We start from the raw sequence: 23,183 nt of genomic DNA, 5'->3' as shown, positions 1-23,183 counted from the left end.
CAGCTATCGGACCTACCAGGGCAGATGTGAATGTACAGGAAGGAAGTACATTTTTATACAAGAAGGTAACATAGAAGTCTTACTGAAGAGGGAACTTCTTGAAATCTGTGTATATGTGAATTACAGATACAGTGAAAGATTCACAGTAGAGACTTATCATAGACATCAGGACAAGATAATAAGATGGACATAGAAAGCTTAAAAAAGAAGATCTGTGTTATAAAATTAGCCCAGGTTCTAGAATGTGGTAGAAAGGCTCAACAGTAACTGAAGACAAAATGAGGTTATTTTTTGGATAAAAGATCATTTCCTAAAACAATTGGTTTAAGAATCCACATGGAATTCCTGGTTAGGAATTTTCTAGTTGGGAAAAACAAAGTCCAAGAAAACTGCCATACAGCTTATCAAATTTTATAAAAGACAGCTGTAACAAAATATAGTTCTTAAATGAAATTATAATATAAAATTTATGTAATTAGAAATTCCTAAGAAACACAGAGAGGACAGGGTGCACAGCCTCAGACCCATGCAAGCAGAATTTTGGAGCTGAGTTCCTTGCGTAAAACCAGGAGCTGTGAAAGACAGATGCACCTATCCATGAAAAATGGAATAAAAATGTATTGCTCACCAGCCAGAGGAAGCAGAAATAAATGGATATGATATATTCTAAGGTTCTTGCATTGTCTGGAAAGTAATAAGTTAGTCATAAAAAATAAATAAATAAAAATAAACCAAGTAAAAATGCTTGATTTGTTCTAGGTTGTGTAATTATAATTGTTTATTTGATAACAAAAAAATCTTGCTTTATAGCCAGAAACTGACTTCTACCAGTGAGAGAGATACATTTATAAATAATACAGGTGTTAACTATAGTAGATTAGAAATAATGACCCAAAAGTCAACTCAACATGTGATGTAGAATGTCTTCCTCGTCATTAATTTGAAAGCAAAATAAGCCACCCAATATCTGGGTACTTCTCTAAGGACTACTCTGCCTGTATTTTGCAGTAGTTAACCTCACAGCCTTAAAGATCAAGTCTTATGAATTCTGGATAATTTAGATATAAATATTTGGAACAGTTAATTCTTTCTAAATAAAACAGAGACATTGTTAAACAGCAGTGCATGTATAGATTTATTTAATTATATAAAAAGAATGAGTGAAGAGCTATGGAGATTTATGATACTATGACAATTTGAATTTCAAATCACTTTGAAGTTCCCATTAACTTCTGTGTATAGCCATGATTAATAGCTAAACTTTATTTGAAGTAAATCTGAAAAATGGAGACAATAAGATGATAATGCAATGTAGTTTTTGGTAATTAAGTAATTCACAATGCTTTATAGGGGTTGCAAACTTAAATACCTACGGTACCATGCAGGTGACATAAAAAGATGAAAATGGAAACACACAAAAAGTGGGGAGCAATGGAAACGTTGAATTGTCCTATGAAAAGTTCTAAGTCTCATGAAAAGGCTTTCATGTTAAAGATTTCAAAACCGCATGTCAACTAAATAAAGCATGTCTCTGGGCCAGATTCAGTTCATGCACTGCCAATTTGAAAGTTTACTTAAGATATAGCAACCCTGGGGTTTTGGGGGGGTTTTGTTTTTAATACATGGGCTGCATGATCATTGTATACAATATTAAAAGTAGATAAAAACAATATATATAGAAAAAATACCTAAATAACAAACTAGAGATTCAATATTTTGATGAATTTTCTTCAAGTTTTTTTTTCCATGTATCTTACGTAGTTGTTGTATTACTACATATTGCTTCCACAATGACTTAACAAAGGTATTAATCCTAGATATTATAACATATTTAATATAAACATTTATTTTAATATCTGTATCATAATATGTTTTGTAGATAGGTCATAGTTTACTACCCTCCTCTTATTGGCATTTAAATTTTTTTTCAGTCTTCGAAATACCATGGTGAACCTCTTCTCGCTTTAATTTTTAAATTTTTATTTTCATTTGTATATTTTTCCAAAAGTAAAATAATCAAGTTAGAGTATATGGACATTTTTAAAGAGCTTTCTAATTCCCAAATTATTCTTTAAAATTTATGTTCTTCCCAAGAATTGACAGGATTGTCTCTTTCCTAAAATACCTTTGCCAAAAATAAAAATTATTTTTGTAATCTTTGCTAATTTGCTAAAAGAAAATCATATATTTATGTCATATGATTATAACAACACTTGAATGACAAAGCTTTGCTAAAACAAAGCTTGGTATAAATAAAATGTTAGTTCTTTTGGCTCATTGCTTCCCAGATGGTATCTATGAAAAAATCTTGAAATGTAAAGAAACCATATGAGTAGATTCCAGTACTTCTTACAGAACATATGCGGCTTTCTATTGACATATTTACATTTAGGTTGATAAAATTCCCCAGTGGTGTCTAATCATGGATGTGACAAACACTTTATAAAAAGAAGTGGTTAAAAATAATAGGTGTACTTTCACAGTTTAGGATAAAAAACACTGATGCTTTGTGAAATTATAGCATGGCAAATACAAAATAACTGTGTTTTGGACATAGAAGACTTAAAATGCACATGGAAAGATCAAGTGAATTGTTCCATTATTTTACTTTTTGGGGACTTTTGATTTGCTCTTTGACTGAGCTCACTTTACCAGGTCTCACTGGGGCAAAATATTTTAGAGTAAATTGTTCATGTTCTGGAATTTCTCATTCTAGCCAAGATAAAATTTTCCCTCTCATTGTTATATACCTTGGGAGTTAACAGGCATTCATAGCTGAATGATTAAACCATGACAGGTATGAGATATCTGCATAAACTCAAATTAAGCTCCTATTAAAAACATAATCTGCATGAAGTATGAACACATATGCTTTCTGTTTTCCTTGGTTTATACCATTAATTTTAATGATGACAAAAAGCAGATGAATTATGTCACTGATGTTTGTTTGAGGAACCCAGATAAATTCGGATACCTTAAATTTAGAGGGCAAATCCTATTTAATCCAGCTGTAAGAAGTGTATGTTGTTACTGGGTGGACAATGAATAAAGTGATGCTAATTTCTCACAAACTTGGAAACAAAGTAATTTCATATATTTTTCTGCAAATAAAGTTAGAATTATGTTAGTTTTTTTCTACTTGTCTTTACTGTATTAGAGTATAATGTGGGGACTATATTAAATACAGTGTTATCTGTCATGGTCAATTCAGTTAAGATTAATTCAGGACTTAACGTATGCTTGAAATACAAGGAAAATAGTTGAGTTAAGAGATATTGTTATAACACTTTATGTATGATGTGTATTTATAAAGTAACACGGTGTGCAAATCAAACACAAAAAATAAGGTTTTTAGAATCCCTCCATTTATTACTGGTTATGGAAATTGTTTACCTGGCTCTGCTATATACTATGTGACCTTAGGCAAGTCATTTTTTCTCAGTCTTTGTTACTTCATCTGTAAAATTAGTGTTATCACACTATGTACTTCAAGGGGTATTGTAATGATAAAAAAGTAAATACCTATAAAGCACTTAGGAGAGTGTGCTTGGCTAATATTTGCTTAACACATATTAGCTATTATGTTATCATAGATAATGAGTTATCAACATGCTATCATAATAAAGATGTACCGATAATAGTGAATTTAGGATAATTAAAATTATAATGAACTAAATTTCTATATGGTTTAAGTATGCTCTCCTATGTTAATTCGCATATCTCATTGAATCCTTGAGGCAATTATGTGGAGTATTTTCATTTCAATTATGTGGAGTATTTTCATAGATAAGAATGTTGACACATCAAAGAGATTTTTGAAACTTGTTTTAGAGCTTACAATCAATAATTGGCACAAGGGGTTATATAATCTAGATTTTATAATTATTAAACAATAATATTTTTGACCACATCTACCTTCAAATTCAAATAACAACAACAAAAAATCTGGGTCGCAGAAAAGCCATATAATCTCTGGAGACAAATTTTAGAGGTAAGATTTCTGCTTTACTAAAGCAATGCTTGAACAGACTATAGAAATTGAAATCAATGATTTTAACCATTCCTACTTACATTTAATCTAGAGATGAACTTTATAGAAATGTTGTGTACCCTGATGATATTATCCGTCTTCCTATTTTGGATCCTCAGAATTCCTCAGGAACAGAAATTATATTCAGTGAAAAAAGTCTGCATAGATGTAACTAGAAAGGGATCACATATCATGAATATTAAATTGGACTATATTTTATATATAAAATATATTTTATATATTTTATATATAACTGGAATATTTTTATTTAATTTAGTAGATAAAATACATTTTTGTCAAAACAATTATCATATAATTGGCTTTTGCTGAGAAAAATTTACTTTCCAAAGTGTATATTTGAAAAGTATTGGCAATTATTGAATAAGCATAATTATAATTATTGACTCCAAACATTTTAGCATCAAATGACTACATTTGGGATTTAAAACCAAATCTTGTAATTATTGTACAGCTATAACTACTCAAAAATATTAATTATCAATAATATGAGAAGAAGGTATTAGTATACTCAGTTCTAAAAATCCTTACAAGTATATAGCTTTTCCTTGAGCTTATCTTTCACTGAGATTCTTTTTCAATTAGCAGTCAGTCATTTACTTGCAGCAATGTTTTATTAGATTGTAGAGAAAAATAAAATTCTAATGTAGTATGGCTGCAATCATAGTGAAATCAAAGACAGGACTAATATAATCAGGGCAGAAAATTATACTTGCTTTATTCACATAGCACTACTTTTTAAATTTCCCAGCCCTCAGTGACAGATACCAGGGTTACATTTCTTTTGTATCTTCCCACAATGTATATTGTTAAATAACTCTTTCTGACAGGCTAATTTTTATGAAGTTTATTATTCGTAATTGCTCTTATATTCTTTTGAAGAGCCAAGGCCTCTTAATAGCTCTCAATTTTGAAATAACCATGGAAAATGGAAGATTTCATACAGGCCAGGAAACCAAGTTTGAATGATTAGAATAGCAGAGGGATTGGGGCTGAAGTTCAATAGCTGAATTTATAAAAACAAATGAATACCAAATAATAGTATGTAGAGAATGAAAACGAAAATGGGTTTTAAAAGTCTGGATAATCCCTCTATTATGTTCAAGGACAGAGCCAAAGAACAACAGAAGCAAATGTCCAAATTCAGAGGGATAGGATGAGAGAATCATACCAAGTTAGAAATGGAAAGGTCTTTGTAGAATAGCTGATTTGGAAACTCTTGCCATGACTACATAAAGTCAATAAACCCTAAAGATTGCTTATAAAACATATGTATGCTTAGCTTCAATTTTCTGAAACAAAGAATCTGTAGCTTCACTGGAATATTAAAGGGAATTCTGATGCAACTGAAGTTAAGAAACATGAAATACAAAGAAGCTAAATGACTTGACCATCATAACACACAACATAAAAAATTCCTTTAAACTGCCGTAATGTGTAAGAAGAGCTAATTCTCCCCTCCCCAGGCTATGGCAGTAGGTCTTTTCCTGTCACAAGGCTCATGTATCTTTAAATCATCCTATGCGTCACTGTCAGATTCATCATAATATTGCATTTCTTTGATGCTATTGTTCTCCAGCTAAAATTATCACTGTGTCATGAATGCATGCTAAATTGCTTATTCTGGCACAGAAAACTATCCACAGTTTGATTTCAGATTTATCCACTATATCTCTTAATATATGTATACAGTCCTCATTGTCTAAACTCAATTTTATGTTACTTATCATATGAATTATATCTATTTTGAGAGGATTTTGTTCATGTTGTTTACTCTAGATGGACTAACCTGCATCTGTGCTTTCCTCTGCCCTCTCTATGAGCTCCTCTGGCCCTCTGCACCCATAACCAATGAACACACAAACATACACATGCGTACTCCCAGATACACTCACCTCCCATCAAAATACATTTTTAAAGGACTAAATCAAATAAAGCTTTTCTTTATATGCTGAAACATAAAATTATCTATCCCCACTTTGAACTCCTGTGGTTTCCAGTTTCTACTATCATAGGGTACATCTCACGCAGTTTTTTTTTTCACATAATATTTATGGTAAGCCCACTTTTTTATGTAGTGGTTAAAAACATGGATTTGGAAAGAGTTCTGTCATCAAATTCTTACTCCATCATTTATTGTCTTTATGACTTTGAGTATTAAATGGAAAATGTCTCTGCTTCTCATCTGTAAAACTGGCACAATAATAGTAGGGTTGTTTGAAGATTAAGTGAAAAAATATAGATGAACTCTTAGGACATTATTAACACTTAGTATGTGTTTAATGTTAAGTGAAATAGCTACCAAATACTTTATAAACATTGTAATAGCATATGTATGTAATGTTATTATATAATTTTTTTTTTTGATAACGTGGGTGGATTTATTTCTTAAGATTCGAGTGCAAACTTAAAAACCAGAACAAACGAAGCTTTTCATCAAGGAAAACATGAAACCCTAAGTAACAATCCTGCAATCGTGCATTTTAACAGAAAGTAGAAATATGAATACATTCTAATTTGTAACTACATTTGAAAATTAAAATATTTCTCTCCAAATCCCAAATACCACACAATCTTTAATCTGTTCTCATCTTGTTACTCCAGAAACATCTGTCACATGCTATCAGGAAAATATAGGCAAGGATTATTAATCAGTCTTTATGACCAAAGAAACATTATTCTCCTTAACTTCTGACTTTTTGAATCAATCATGTGTATCTCAGTTCCGAAAAGTGACACAATTATACCTCTACTCCAGAAAAAAAAAAAAAATCAATACAAATATCAAATATCAAGGAGGCAAGGTACTTTCATGTAATTAAAGCAAAAGTCACAAGTGTTCGACTTAGATTATATAATTTTTATTGTAATTTCTTGCTCATTGAATTAAATAATTAGACCTTTCACTTTCATATTCCAAACATAATTCTTACATAGTCACAGATCAATATATATTTACTGTACATATTAATATTTATATAGTGTTTCAGAAAACATATAAATTAGAAAGTTTCTAAAATAAATATAGAAGTGCAAATCCCGATAAGAAATTATATATACTTTATAAGTAGAAAATTGTATTTGGCAAAAGCCCAAAGAGCTTCTCCAGTTTGATGTTCCACTAGCCAACATCCCAGAGATACATGGAGTAATTTCTGTAAGTAAAAAATGGTCAGGTAAAACAGTTATCCTGGAATTATGGAACTATTACATTGATAAGAAAGATTTTTGAATTTCTACAAAGGACGATTTTGATAACTTTTCCCTCAATAAAATGGCTCTATCGAAAGGAGTAATATTTATTAACAAGCTTAATAATAACTGATGAACTACAAGGCCCAATGAAAATTAAAGAGGAACAGGGATGTAAAAGCAAAGGGATTGTAATGTTATGCTCTTTTGTCATTAAATTTTATTTTTTATCTTTTATAGTAAGAGTAAACTCGTATTTGAAGTATATAACAAGTATCAATAATCTATTAATAGTGACACATACAACACTAAAAAGTTAAACAGTATCATATTTCTTAAAACTCACTTTAAAGCTAGGTTTAATATTTGAATTTTGTAGTCTGGCCTCTACTGCATAACTGTGTTCATATCTGTGTCATATCCTTGAAGTATTAGCTCCTAGAGTCCAGGGCAATGCCCTTGCTATTCCTTGGATGTAGTTTTTCTCTAGTGCCTCTTCTACTCAGTCACACGGTCACTCATTTATTCATTCTTTCTTTCATTGAGCTTTAACTCAGTGAAAAGTTCTATCTTAGTACTTGGGAGAAATATAATGAATCAGATTTTTCCCTCGCCTCAAAAGTATTTAATAGGAAGAAAAGAGAAACGTGCATTATTGAATAGCAAGGTTGAAGGTAACAAATGGCACAAAGAGATTATGAATAGATTTCTATACAAGTTCCAGGGAGAAAATATTTCTTCTGCTGGGGAAAATTAATGAACATTTAATGGACTGGTATTATGACTTAAGCTTTAAACAATGAGTAAAATTTTTGCCTGCATAGATTAGGGAAGAGTAATTTGAATGGAAGAAGGATGGCATATAAAAAAATACAGGGCATGTATTTGTTCATCTGTCCTGCCATTAAAAGTTACTTAGGGTAATCCCTAGCTAATAAAAATAAAAAACTAGTGATTTTACTATAATCTTTCCTTGTAGATTTCATGAACTTTTTCTACTATGATTGTGGTCTGAGGACAAATTTTTTTTTTTTTGCATTTTTTTTTAAACATCTTTATTGGAGTATAATTGCTTTACAATGGTGTGTTAGTTTCTGCTGTATAACAAAGTGAATCAGCTGAGGACAAATTTTCTTTCCCTAGAGGGCCTCTAATTTTCACTTCTACTCTTTGCTACTAAGGGAATAGGATCTAGAGTGTTGTCCAATAGAGTGTTGTCCAGTAGAACTTCTGTGACAGTGGAAATGTTTGCATCTGTGTAGTATTGTATTCACAAGTCTCATGTGACTATTAAACACTTAAAATGTAACTAGTGCAACTGAGGAATAGGATTTTTAATTTTAATTAATTTAAATTGCTACATGTAGCTCATGGCTATTAGAATTGCACAGCATAGATCTAGAGTCACCTTTTTAAGAGAAGTAAATCCGGATGAATTTTATCCACAAGTGGATCTCCTTTGGGTAAAATATAGTATGTCACAGTATTTCCTATGAGATCCTATGACGTCCCTTCATTGCTGAAGCCAGTAGTTTTACCCAGTATTGTCATTGCTTGTGTACTGTTGTTAATTAGGATATGCACAAAGGAAACTAATAAATTATATCTCCAGGAAGCTCTGAAGACTTCTCCTAGGAAGTAACTTTTGAATTTAGTCTTAAAGGAAAGGAAGTTCACCCTGGGGTTGAGGATGGGTGAGCTGGGGATAGTTCAGGCAGAAATGAGAAAAATATGGTGTGACCAAGGAATACTTGATAATTCATTAGAACTGGCAAACAAAGTATCTTTGTAAAGAGCAGGAGAGGAGAAAGAGCAATTTGAAAAAATTTAATAATGTATGTTTTAAAATACTGTCCAAGTATTGGGTTTGATTAAGTTTATATAGTTCCCCACCCAAAATGGTTATTCTATCACATATACATCGGATTTTCTTTTCTTTTCATTTCTTTTCTTTTTTACAAACATCATTTATGTTTTAATCATTAAATAAAACAACTAAAATTGCAGCTTTGTTCCCTAAATTTATTACTTGGACAAGATTGAGATTTAGGAAATTTATTGCCATGATGTCACCACTGGTTTATAATTTATAAAACTTTGGATTAGACATTAGCACAGTTATTATTTCCTCTAATGTCTTACCTCACCACAGTCTAATAACATTCAGGAAATCCAGAAGACAAAGGGGAAAGAGTGGTCTTGAAAGCTAAAAATAGTTGCTGAAAACTGATGCAATCATGTAATAAAATATGGCACAATAACTTATATGATATGCTCACAGTATCTGCTAAAGCAATTAGAATCCATGCAGCTAGATTTCTTTTCATGTATTACTAAAAATGAAAAGTATTTCAGCCCAAGTAAGAATATAAGCTATGTGGTTTAATTGTATACATTGGTCTTAAGATTTTTCGTCTTATTACTTGCGTATGTGATCTGTTTAACACTCTTTAAAACAGAAAATCATTGAGTAGCAATCAGATTTCAAAAAGTCTTCCAAGTACAGCCAGACAGTTGTCTACGTGATATGCTATGTATGACAACATAGAATGTACAATTATATTAACACAGACTTCTTTTCCAAGGGGTCAGTATTTTCACACACCTAATAGGTTTCGTGCACAAGATAACAGAAACAGCAATATTGGTGTCTGTCAATCACATTAAGTTCATCAGACGTATTAAAAGGGGGTAGCCCTTTTTAATTGAGAATTTTTATACATATTATATATATATTTTTAACATCTTTATTGGAATATAATTGCTTTATAATGGTGTGTTAGTTTCTGTTGTATAACAAAGTGGATCAGCTATACATATACATATATCCCCATATCTCCTCCCTCTTGAGTCTCCCTCCCACCCTCCCTATCCCACCCCTCTAGGTGGACACAAAGCAGGGAGCTGATCTCCCTGTGCTACGAGGCTGCTTCCCACTAGCTATCTATTTTCGATTTGGTAGTGTATATATGTCCATGCCACTCTCTCTCTTCCTCCCATCTTACCCTTCCCCCTCCCCATGTCCTCAAGTCCATTCTCTATGGCTGCGTCTTTATTCCTGTCCTGCCCCTGGGTGCTTCAAAACCTTTTTTTTTTTTAGATTTCATATGTATGTGTTAGCATATGGTATTTGTTTTTCTCTTTCTGACTTCCTTCACTCTGTATGACAGTCTCTAGGTCCATCCACCTCACTACAAATAACTCAATTTCGTTTCTTTTTATGGCTGAGTAATAGTCCATTGTATATATGTGCCACATTTTCTTTATCCATTCATCTGTCGATGGACACTTCGGTTGCTTCCTATACATATTATATTTAATGATTTCTTTTTTTTGTCAGAAAAGCTTTTGAACTGGACTGTGGTCTAGCTATAGAAATGAACAATTTTCAGTGCATTTTGGGAGTCCAAAGTATTTACATATTTTTAAACATAAGTCTTAATTTCTACTGATGAATATATAGGCAGGCATTTCCACTGTAGCATGAGAGATATTAATCAGTATAGGAAAGAATGATCTTATTTTGGTAACTATAAACAATGAAAAAATAAATTAATGAATATTTTTGAGGGCATACTAAGTATTGTTTCATATACATTATTGCAGTAAATATTCCCAATCAACCCTATGAGATTTTCCTATCTCCTTTTATAGATGACTCTGAGTTTCAGAAGGGTTTAGGGATTGCCTGAGGCCCAGATAATAAAGGCACAGCCAAGGATAATATCCATTTCTGTCTGATTTCAACAGCCTTAGACTCCATTACTATGTGTAATCGGTATGAATTTTACACTACAAACATTTGTATGTAAGAAATATCTTTTACTTCCCTATTCAGAAAGCAAATTATATTTATTCCAGGCCCCATATCACTAGGCTGGAAAGGAAATTCAATCTTTTACCCTTCAGTAGAATCCTATAAGAATATAGAATAATTACACTGTAGAAACCCAGAAATTTGGGCAAGAGTTCCATTTAAAGGAAAAATGACGGAAAGGAAAAAGGAGGCCGGCTTTGAACACATTACCTGACACCATGACAAAGGATAGTTTTTCATCTTCTCTTAAACTGTAACTGACATGCTTAACCTCTCTTCCTATGAAGTTTAATCCTTTACCTTGTAAATCAAATGTTAAACACGAAGTTGCAAGTACTTCTCATATACCTTGGCATTGTCTTACTAACGTGGATACATGATCCCAGACATCAAGTGTCTCACACTTTGACAGATAGCTCCTCTATCTTTGTCAGTATTGTAAAATGTCTTATGAGGACAAGAAATTTATACTAATATTCATAACAATATTTTCAGCCACACCACCACTTCTCCCTGATGCTTCCTCTAACCTGTGAGGACTAATCACATAGACAAATTTTAATATTTTCTATCATTGTGGCAGTAGAGTGTATATCATCTACTGAGCATATTTATTTTGGATTGTTTCCTAATTTTTATCAAAATATACCTAAATATTTCTTAAGATTTCTTCTATGCTTCTTCTTAGTATATGGCAATAAATTTCATATTATAATTTTAATATTCAAGTGTCTATGACAAATGTGTATTTGTAAATAAGTTTATAATTTGGTGACTTATGTAACTGTTTTTAAGTAATATTTCTTTCAAGTTCTGGTAGGAAAGTTTACAACAATGGTAACAACTTGTGTTAAATTTTCATATTCTTGTAGTAGTAATATGAGCAGTATTAATAGAATAGAAATAGTGTCTGTTTTTTTGCTGCTTTAAAAATACTTTATTTCAATTCTTTAATCCTCACAATAAACATTTGAGATTAAATATCCTTATCAACATTAACTTTTAGAAACCGAAGGCTCAGAGATATTAATTGGCCACCAAAGAACCAGAGCTAATCATTGGCCCAACTGGGCCTGACTCCTGACTCACTGCCCTTCCTACTACAACTTAGCACAATTCTGAGAAACCCCGTAAATTTTTCACAGTGTAAATTTTAGAATTCAGCTAAAGAACCATCATTGCTAGGGGATAGCTATTTACCAAGTACAGAATCAATGCAAGGAAAGAGGAGACTTGGTAATTCTTACTTACAGTAGTAAAAATGGAGAACATTTTTGGTTTGCTTCCTTTTTCACTCTTCTTCCCTAACTCAAATGAGTTTTAAGAGTCATAATTTGAAACTCTGCCATTAGCTCCATCAGATATTAAATGTTAAATAAAGTGACCCATATTGGCCATAAAATGAACACCATTTACTATCCTAAGAATATAGAAAATGCTTTTATGTGAATACTAGAGAAATTGCCAGAAAAGGTGTTTTATTTCAGTGTGTGGACAAGTTAATGTGCTACTGGAAAATGCATACATATTCTGACCTAATTAATTTCCAGAGCACTTGGTTCTGAAAAGAATGCTCAGAAATACCCCAGTTTACTCCACTGTCATATAGAAGCCTCACATTCTGAGGACAGTGTCTTAGGCATGAGTTAGTTATCTCCTTATTAAGGATTTTGTTGCAGTGCTTTCTGGCATACTTTCTACCATAGTCAAATGTTCACTTAAGTTTCTGGGTGCTTGAGCCTCAACTGAGCAGACTTCCCTGTGATAAAAATGTGTCACCTCTGTGCTTATTGTCCTAAGGACACTATCTCCAGGCACACCCATCCTAATAAGCAGTTTGATATTTCCCACTTAGAGAAATTGATAAGGATAGTTTCAGGTACCTTCCACCTTCCAAGGTGAGTAATTTTAAAATGCTTGAGGAGCTTGTAAGCATCAAAGTTGTAGGAATGACAGAGTGGAGGACGTGACTGCTATGACTATTTCCTTCTGGAAAGTACATACAGAAAAGTGAGATAGCGTATCTTCTTGCAGACATCTAATATAGTGAGTTGTTATTTTTTCTCTATGTGAAGGAAGTAAAGGAGTCATTTGTTTAAATTTAACATTCTTTCAAGAGCCATTAGGGTAGCTCTTCGCATACCTATGTGATAAAATGATCACTCTTATCATAGCATTCTTGTCCTTTAGAGTTCACTTATACACAATTACTTGCAACGTGCTAAATGATACTAAAAGTCACCAAGCTAAATAGATATTTGTCTAGTAATAGCTAGGTTTTATCCCCCTTAAGTTATTCTGTCATCTCTAAAGTTTACACAAATAATAATACACCTTGATAGTGCAGAAGAATACTCAACCTCTCTCTGATTAACTGGCATGTTAAAAATACTTTTTATTATAAATAAATTGAATTCTTCTTTTTCTTTTCTACAGGACAACATTTTTAAGCTGGAAGACTCACATTTTGAAAATGGCCGTGGGAAGAGCCCATATGACCCTAAACTGCTGACGGCATCTCTTTTAATAGGTACTCAGTCAACAGTCAGCTAAACAGTGAATTTTCTATAGATAATAGCCAGATTGCATGTTCCTTGTTATATACCAAGATTTTTTATTATTAATCATAAAATATTTTAGGAGTATGTCAGTTGAGATATTTTCAAATATTTTGAAAATGAAGAAGAAACACTAAATGCTGATTTGATTATTGTACTATCTAGTCTATGATTCTTTTTAATCAGAATGGTTTAATAGTATCTTTAAAATTGGCTGCTCAATCACTATACATCCCCCTAGACCTTTACAATTTTTGTTTTGTAAAAATATGGTTTTGATTTTCATTTTTTGGGAAGAGGCGTTTCAAGGGGGAATTTTGACAGGTCAGAAGGAAAGAATGAGATTCACTCTAGGTTGTTAATTGTAGTCCCAAGATTTGTCACACTCTCAGCATTTGGTCAGCTTAATCAGCACAATCCAACTAAATGGTAGTACAGTTGACAGAGACCCCTTGTGTTACCTTGAGTTGGCAAAGTCCTTCTGTATTCATCTTTTCTGACTTTAGGGCTTCTTCTTCTTTTTTTAATCTAACAAAACATTTTATGTATTTCCTGTGCCCTTTTCTTTAACCATCTTCCTTTCTAGTTTTCTTCTTTCTTCTTTTACTTCAACATTGCAGATAGGTGGTGAATGCTTAGCCATAGTTCAAAAGGATAGAAATAGGAAGATAGAAGTAGGCAGAAGGAGAAAACTTTAGTTTGTATCAAAAAATAGAGAATTCTTTCCACATGCTTTTAACCACTTCTGGACTGGGATTAAATAATACACAAAAAGTGATATATCATTAAACAATTTTTCTTTTTCTTTTTTTGTTTTCTTGTTTTAACTTTTGAGTATGCCAATAACCTAAAGTACAGAAGATTCTGGGTCATTACCTTACTCCTGAATATATGTTTTTATATAATCATGTAGAATTTATGTAGCTTTTTGTTTCCTTTTCTTTTTCCTTTTGTTTTCTTTTTTATAAAATATAGAAAGTAATTATTTGATAACAAAAAAATAATAAGTGAAACTTTTCAGGTGTAAACTTTCTGATAGAATTTTGAGTAATACATCTAGACTTTTAAAAGGTAAATTTAGGCTATTATTTGACATATAATAATTTCATAAAGTTTAGCCTTTTTATTTAAAAAAAAATCTTTTTTCTATTCAACAAAGTAAGACTCTAGTCATACTGACTACAACATTAACTTGAAAATATATTTTTTCCAGTATTCTCTAGTGTTTACTTTATCGCTGTTTCACTGATCCTTTTACTATTAAGAATAAAACCATTACAGCATGAATTATCTCCTCTATTGCCTTGGAAATGTAGACAATTTCAGTCCATTTGATCCATTTATGGAGCACTTTAACAAAAGTTTAAGACCTGAAGGAATGCAGCAAATGTAACACACTTATAATTTTCCTATTCGCAGATGGCCTAGTGATTACGTCTGGATGACTTCCTTAAGTGCACACACAGAAATTTGAAAACTCTTAAACAAAGGGGAGGAGTCCTATCTTGTTTGAACCTGCAGGCTATACTTATTTAAATTGCATTCTGAACAAAAAAAGATAGATATTCCTCAAAAAGCAGTATGTAAAACTGTGCCTAGAGCAGCTCTATTTTGTGGTATGTTTCTCAGTAGGGATTTACTTATTTATTTTAATATTCCACTGAGAAAGAATGATGACAACTAAGTATTACATAGTTCATATGGCGTCCAACCACACAATGTCCACAAAGAATATGAAACACCGCAGGTTTGGTTTTATATTAGAACTTCCTTGAAACAGTTGTATAGGTTTGTGAAAAGGAAAAGAGAATGAGGGAAGTTGCATGAGTCAAGGACAGGATGTATGGCTAGAAAAGAATGGTAGGCATTTCAGAGAAACAGCTTTTAAATGAAAGCCCAGATCTCACCTAGCCAATACTGTAAAGTAATTGAATAATTTTCAGAGATATTTAGTGCTTATTGACAGAGGAGATTATTAAAGCCAACTTAAGTTAATTTCTGGATCAGTTGAATAGCAAGATACAGAAAAATGAGCAGGCCATACTAGACCTGGTAAAATCCCTCAAAATTTTTGCAGCATCATTTTAATTCAAAAGCTGTGACTTCCTTTATTGAGGTTACTTGCTTCTTTATAACTATGCTATAATTCTGCCATGCTTCAGGAAAGAACATAATTTGACATTAGAATATACTCTCACTTGGTATTAAAGGTACTCCCCAAATTAATTAACTATAATTGAGAAAATTATTTGAACCTCTCTGAGCCTCAGTTTCTGTGTATGTAAAATGGCATGGCTATGCAAATTCCACTAGTTTGTTGTGAGAATTAAATAAGACAATGTAATAGCATACTACATTTGGGTACGTACATATTTCTGGCATATATTTGGAAGTAGAAACTGAAAAAAGAGGAACTGGTAATAGTGGTTGCCTGTAGGGAGGCTAGGAGAGAGATTTGGTAATGTATAAATTTTACATTTTTAATTTTGTATCATTTACAACTACTCAAAAAATGTTAGTTTTAAAAGGACCAGTATTAACAAAGCCAGTATATTTATTGTTATAGAAAAGGTTGCTTAACAAATGTGAAAATGTAAAAGTATTCCCATACCATTCCACTCTCAAGAAGTAGCTTTCATCCATGCCATGTCGGGGGTGTGTGTGTGTGTTTGTTTGAGAGACATATTTTTTTCCCTCTGTTTCTAATTACTCTGCTATGCTGTGAGTGGAATTTGCTTAAGGTGTTAACAACATAATGGCTTGGTCTTTAGGTTTGTTTGATTTTTGCTCACATCCATGATACACTTTACACCTGTGTTAGTAATGCTGTGATTTCATCAGGAAATATTTTTTTTCCACCTTCTGTTTCTTCTCACCACACCCTTTTTAGGAATTGTAATCCAATACATTAACTGATCTAAGCCACGTTTTTACTTCATTTTGAGCTGTGAACAGAAAGTACAGAGTACATATGAACTTTTGTTTTTAACACATGCTTCTCAGGTAACACTGCCATGGTGGAAATGCAGTTCACTAAACTTTTTGTTCATCTCAGTAAAGAATACTTTCCTTAGAGACAGTTAGAAAGCTTACAGTTCAGAAAGAATGGCACTGTATTCAAATATGAAAGAGCAACTTTCATATTTGACAATTTCTAGCTTGTTAGTTACATCTGTCAGCACTAATTTATCTCAGTCTGATGTATTATTTTTGAGACATCAAACTGCCTATATGGTATTTTTGTAGAAAGACTTAACAACTTTGTTGGACAGAGTATCCACAACCACTTTTTGATGTGTATAACAATTCCTTGAGTATATTATTCTACCATCAATTTAATAAAATTGGACAGATATATTTTCTTTCACTAGTAACTTAGTATATATGGGAAAACCCAAAAGTATGTATCTTAGCCATAATGCAATTTGAATCATTGTAAGTTAACATTTACCTATACTTAGGGTCATAAAATTGGAAAATTAACACGCATAATTTGATAACTTCATAAGTGACCTCAAACATACAAAAGAAGTTTGGCAAGTGGGCTTTTTTAAAAAAATAAAAAAAATATTTGTTCTCCAAATATAAGCCAACTAAGGTATGTAAATTGCTTAAACGCAGATATATATATATAATTTTTAAAATAAATTTATTTTATTTATTTATTTCTGGCTGCGTTGTGTCTTCGTTGCTGCACGCAGGCTTTCTCTAGTCACAGCGAGTGGATGCTACTCTTCGTTGCGGTGCGCGGGCTTCTCATTGTAGTGGCTTCTCTCGTTGCGGAGCATGGGCTCTAGGCGTGTGGGCTTCAGTAGTTGTGGCACATGGGCTCAGTAGTTGTGGCTCACGGGCTCTAGAGCGCAGGCTCAGTAGTTGTGGTGCACGGGCTTAGTTGATCCGTGGCATGTGGGATCTTCCCAGACCAGGGCTCGAACCTGTGTCCCCTGCATTGGCAGGAGGATTCTTAACCATTGTGCCACCAGGGAAGCCCTATACTCAGAAATTGTCAGATCATTTCAGATAGCCAAAGAATGTAATAAGTCTTTAATACAGGGTAGAATACACAGTTACACTAAATGAAGTATAGTCTGAGTTGATACTATATATCTGCTTAAAGAGAATGAAAGAGTAGGATATTCTACCACCTATACAGTTGGACCAAATAAAAAATATGTCATACAATTTCTGGAGGAGTCATCCTTGATAAGAATCCTATAGACATCTGAGCAGAAAATCTGATCTAAGGCCTGGTGTAAAGGAACAGTTAGTGATATTGAGCATTGACAACATGAGAATGTGCCCTCATGCCCACCTAATCATCTAGTGCCCTCCAGCTCATAGATATCATGTTGACTCTTGCTAAAAACAATATTTGAGTAGGAGGTAATTTCCTATGACTGGAGGCAACTGGTGCCTTAACTACAACCTTCCTTTGGTTTCTAAGTCAACTCTTTATAAATTCTGTCTTTAGTAATAAATTCAGTCACTAGCTCTTCTACTGATGAACTCTTCTAACTCTTCTACATTCTCTGAGTGATCTACTTATCTGTTGTCAAAAGAGAAAGAAAATCAGTCTTTCTGCCTTTGCCTTCATTTATATTGTTTTTTGCCTTCCTCATGTGGGAATGGATCAAAAAAGAGTCATAAGTTATAAAACAGCTAAACAAATGAATATGAGAAACAAATACATATCAATATCCAAATAATGTTTATTTGGTTACAGTTTTCGTTATTTCAACTCTATCTGGAATAGAGTTTACATATAATAGCAACCATAATTATGAATTTTACTCACACTGAAAAAGCTAAATGAAAAAAACAATTAACTGATGATATTCTTTACTCTTCCATTTCTGATTACACTTACTGTTAGGCATGGTCTGGCTACAGTCTGATATGAAATTGCTCAGTTTTCACCTTTTGGTTGTTCTGTTTTCACCTTTCATGATTTTCATCACCTAACGTGGTTGAGGGGGCAATGAGGTTCAACTAGTAATTTAATACTTTTGATTTTTCGAGGTAAAGAGGATACAGGTCACCCTATGACAGACAGGTGTTCCAACATGAAAGTATTTGAAATTGACATGAACATTTTAGGCTGCTTTCACACGTTTTTAACTAACATTCTCTCATTCACCTGAAGTTTAAAAATTCATCACTTCTATCAATCAATTATTTGTAAAAAGATAAGGTGTCAACCTTAATAAAAATGTTATAGTGATTGAATATAGGTTAAAATTAAGTAGACCGTATGCATTAAAATGTTTCAAAGTACCTTTGAAACTTATAGATAGCTTGTTCATAGTGTTTTTGTGCCTTTCGAAAAGGGTTATTTCTTTACCTTGTGGGCATATAGAACATTATTTTAGCATATTATGGTGAGAGCAACTCAGATTTGAGCAACTTGATATTTAATTAAGTAAAGAGAAGACAAGATGCTTTTGAATCCCAAAGATACCATACTATGGCAATTTATGGTGTCATATGAGTACCATCCATTTAGCTAGTAATTTGTACTTAATACATTGTCAAACCATCACTTTTATTTGTCTTGATTCACAACAATTCAAAATAAGTGATCAATTTTTAAAAACTCAGTCTCTAAGATAAGGTGTCTTTCTATTAATATTTAAAGTTATAACTCGGCATTTCTCAGTGATTCTGTCTATGTAGCTATTCTGCACTGCTTTGGAAGTTTTCCAAAGCCTGATACCTTCAAACACATCAGAGAACCAGAGGTTCTACCAGAGGAATTAATTTAGTTTGGACCACTGAAAATGCCTATTTTCGTTTCAAAGCCCTTTATTTGCAAGTGAGAATTGTGGGTGTGAACAAAGATATCACATAAGGGATCAGACTAATTAGACTTTCCCAAAGGTATTGATAACTGAAGATGCACAGAAAGTTTCTGATTGATAGACAAGAAAGTCCTTTGGAAATTATAGTGGTATACAAATGTTTTAAGTTATAATTTATGTATGCCTACTTTGTCTTCTGAGTATTTTTCGAGTCAATGAATTCAGAAACATTAGCGTATCCAAATAATCAACAAGATAATAGTAGGTTTTACTGTCATTATGGTAGCTTATTTGGAGAAAATATTACATTTATTGTTTTGTTTTGCTGATAATTCACTGTAAGCAAGCAGGCAATAATGCATTTTCTGGATGGAATAATAGGCACTTTTTGTTTAAAGGAAAGAAAATGTCATTTTTACAAACTTCAGTTTATTCAACAGTGGTATGGTGTATATTTAGTATAAGAGGCTTGGGTTAAACAGGCCTGGGTTTGAACTTTCACCTTGACTTGCCTAGTCATTAGCTGAGCAACCTTGGGTTTCTTGAGCTGTAAAATAGGGATAACATTTACGTCATGGGGTTGTTGACAGAACTAAATGAGGTAATTTGAAAGTGTCAAGCCAGCACCTGACTACCCTGCAAGCACAAATGGTATTCAGTAAATATTAACTGCTCTTTCTCCTTATTTCTTTTTCCTTTCTATTCCAGCCTTCTGATTATGATTCTCCCATTATTAAACTCTGACCTAGAGTTAATTCAACTTAAGTAGAAATGAGTCAAAGCACAACAGAATCTTGAGCTGTAGTGATTAAGGCCTGCGTTTATCAAAATACCCCCTTCTTCAAACACATTTCGGTTATATCTGAAACTATGTGGTGGACTTGTTTTTGGATTGTATGATAGCTCATACCAAGTTAGAACATTTTTCCCACTTGATATACTAAAAAATGAAAGGCAAGAAAAATTTTTGGCAAGGAAAATATTAGTCTTCTCTAAATTATAGCAAAATCTCATTAATTTAGATCCCACTAAAATGGAAGTATATTAGAAATTTAATTTCCATTAAAATCAAAACTATAAGCAAGATTTTGCCATGAGACTTTACCCTAAAAAATAAAGATATTAGAACCATAGTAGTTTGAAACATATAAAAGCAGACAATGTGATGTATATAATTTGTGTTTTGTACTTTGTCTTTGGTCATAATAGAAAATATAAAAGTTCATGTTTTAGTAATGTGCACTGAATCATACTTTACTCAGTTTTTCAAAGTTAGTGCTAAATGAGTAGTGAGATACTCCCTTCAACAAAGACACAGGATAAACATAAGTAGCTTTGCATAATGATGCAGAGAGCATTAGCGTGGTCTTAACATGAAACTTGTATTTTGTGTTTTGTTTCTCTTGCCTTAATTGAATTCAAGTATGTGTATGTGGTTTTATTTTGTCACAACACAGATGGAGAATTATACTCTGGAACGGCAGCTGATTTTATGGGGCGAGACTTTGCTATCTTCCGAACTCTTGGGCACCACCACCCAATCAGGACAGAGCAGCACGATTCCAGGTGGCTCAATGGTAGGTGGTGCATGCCAGAGTGCAGGCACAAAGCACGGGCATCTATAGTAAGTCAGTGGAGAGCTTTCCTTGTACGGTGCAAACAGCATGAGTTGAGATTTAGTGTGCAGATAAATTCATGGTGGTGACTTCATGGCTGTGTGTGTGAGAAAGTGGGGCAAAAAGAGAAAAGAGAGATTAAAAATTTAAGAAAATATTTGCTTTGTGCCAAAACTAAAGTTTCTCAGTAGTTAACTATGGAAAGAAATAGATCTGGGCTGGAGCTACGGAAGGGAGGCAATGGAAAAAGATAAGATGACTTACCAATCTTGTCTTCCAGGGACACCACAACTAATCTCATGATGTAGTATTTTTTTTCCTCCACACCTCTCATGTGGCCTTGAGAGCATAAGTTATTAAATGTTTGAAAAAATTGTTGTGCTAAAAGCATTACACTGAAAGTGGTTTTGAAAGGACTCTGTATCATTTCATTTGATTCTCCTTTAATCTTCCTAAAATTCTTTCTCCCGTTTTATAGGTTGGGAAATTAACACTAATATTTTATCTAATATTACATCTAACCCAGTAGTAGATTTGGGGCAAGAACCCAGTTTCCTGACCTTTAGTCACTAGTGTCATACTTGATGAAGCAGATACTTTTTTAAAAAATTTATTTTATTGAAGTACAGTTGATTTACAATGTTGTTTTAATTTCTACTGTACACCAAACTGATTCAATTATACATATATATATATACATTCTTTTTCATATTCTTTTCCATTATGGTTTATCACAGGATATTGAACATAGTTCCCTGTGCTATGCAGTAGGACTTTGTTGCTTATCCATTCAATATATAATAGTTTGCAAGGCAGATACTTTCTTAATTCTCTTTTTCTTTTTAATACATAAATAAATTTACCACAGAAGAAAATTATAAAATTTATATGCCAAAAATAAATAAATACTATTTTCATTCAGATTTTGAACCAAATAATCCTTATATAAGTCTTCCATGTAGAGGTTTTTTTTTTTTGGATTATTCATTTATGCATTCATCAAAGATTTTTTATAATCGTCCCCACCATATTTTCATGGTTATTTTTTATTATTAAATAATGATCTCCATTTATATCTGCCTTCAGTCCTGTAAAATAAAGCTTCCCAGTCCCAAATCTTGCATTCATGAACTCTCCTTTGGTTTTACATGCCTCATTAATAAGGATGAAGCTCATGGCTTACAGTCCATCTATATACTCAGTAAGATGCTTGATTATCTCACTCTTTGAACTTCTGCCACACTTGCTTCTCCTGCACTTCTGGGGGTACCCAAAATTCATTTCACCTCTGTCTTTCACTGGTTTGTTAGAGAACAATCACAATATGCTCTAAAACCTCACTGAAATTTCAGGAGACCATGAGCTGTGTGTCTTTGTTCTTCTGTATCCCAATTCTAAAATGACTATTTAAATCATAAAACATACCTCAAATTACCTCAATCAGCATTTCATTCCTCCTGTAACAACATTCTGATTGTCCTGTTATTTTTCATGTATTAGTGAAAATGATGTGCCCCTTTACTTCCACCTTTGACCCTACTGCTTTTGCTCTTAATTGCATTGATTTTTTTCCATAAATTTACCCAATTTACTGTTTTTGCTGTTTTTATCTCTTCTTCACCACTGTTTTCTTCCCTGACCTGCAAACATGTTTGTCTACCCTATCCATACTCTTCTTTTAATCATGGTGTACCACGAGGTTCCTAGATGTCTAAGTCCATAGCCTGGTTAGGAACTTGTTTTCTCAGCATTTTCACCAGCTTTAGCCATTTTCAACCTGACTTTGATCCCGTGAAACTGCTCCTCCTCCCCTAATGACTTCCTATGTTTTTTTTTTTTATCAGTCTCCATTTAGACAACCTCTCCTGTGGTATTTGTCACTTAACTAGCCCTTTCTCTTTAAAAGGGTCTGTTCTCTCAGTTTCCTGCATTTCCTGCTCTCCCAATTTTCTAATAAGTTTGACATTACTTCCCAGTTGCTGTTCTTCAAATGCAGATGATGCCTAAAATAATTCATGATTGAGTACAAACACTGTGGTAATCAAAAGGGACTGGACGTATAGTCAAATACCCACCTCGGGGGGTAGAGGAGGTAGAATGGTGTCCAGGTGACCATCTGAGAAATTAGAAGCCTCACTAAGGAAAAGAAAAATG

At 32.8% G+C, this 23,183-nt stretch overlaps 1 protein-coding gene across 4 annotated transcripts in view; it reads left to right on the top strand.

The window, feature by feature from the left end:
- Nucleotides 1-23,183, top strand: part of SEMA3A (semaphorin 3A) — a 502,916-nt gene that overhangs the window by 378,032 nt on the left and 101,701 nt on the right. For all 4 annotated transcript variants that reach the window (XM_082398309.1, XM_082398310.1, XM_082398307.1 and 1 more), the window contains 2 exons: nucleotides 13,494-13,587; nucleotides 20,871-20,990. In XM_082398309.1, coding sequence (XP_082254435.1) covers nucleotides 13,494-13,587; nucleotides 20,871-20,990 — 214 coding nt within the window. The remainder of the gene's footprint in view (nucleotides 1-13,493; nucleotides 13,588-20,870; nucleotides 20,991-23,183) is intronic.

Source organism: Balaenoptera borealis, assembly GCF_965194805.1.
Source record: "Balaenoptera borealis genome assembly, chromosome: 7".
Classification (NCBI taxonomy): Eukaryota; Metazoa; Chordata; class Mammalia; order Artiodactyla; family Balaenopteridae; genus Balaenoptera; species Balaenoptera borealis.
The sequence above is the reverse complement of the archived record's forward strand: the minus strand, read 5'-3'. Positions and strand labels throughout refer to the sequence as shown.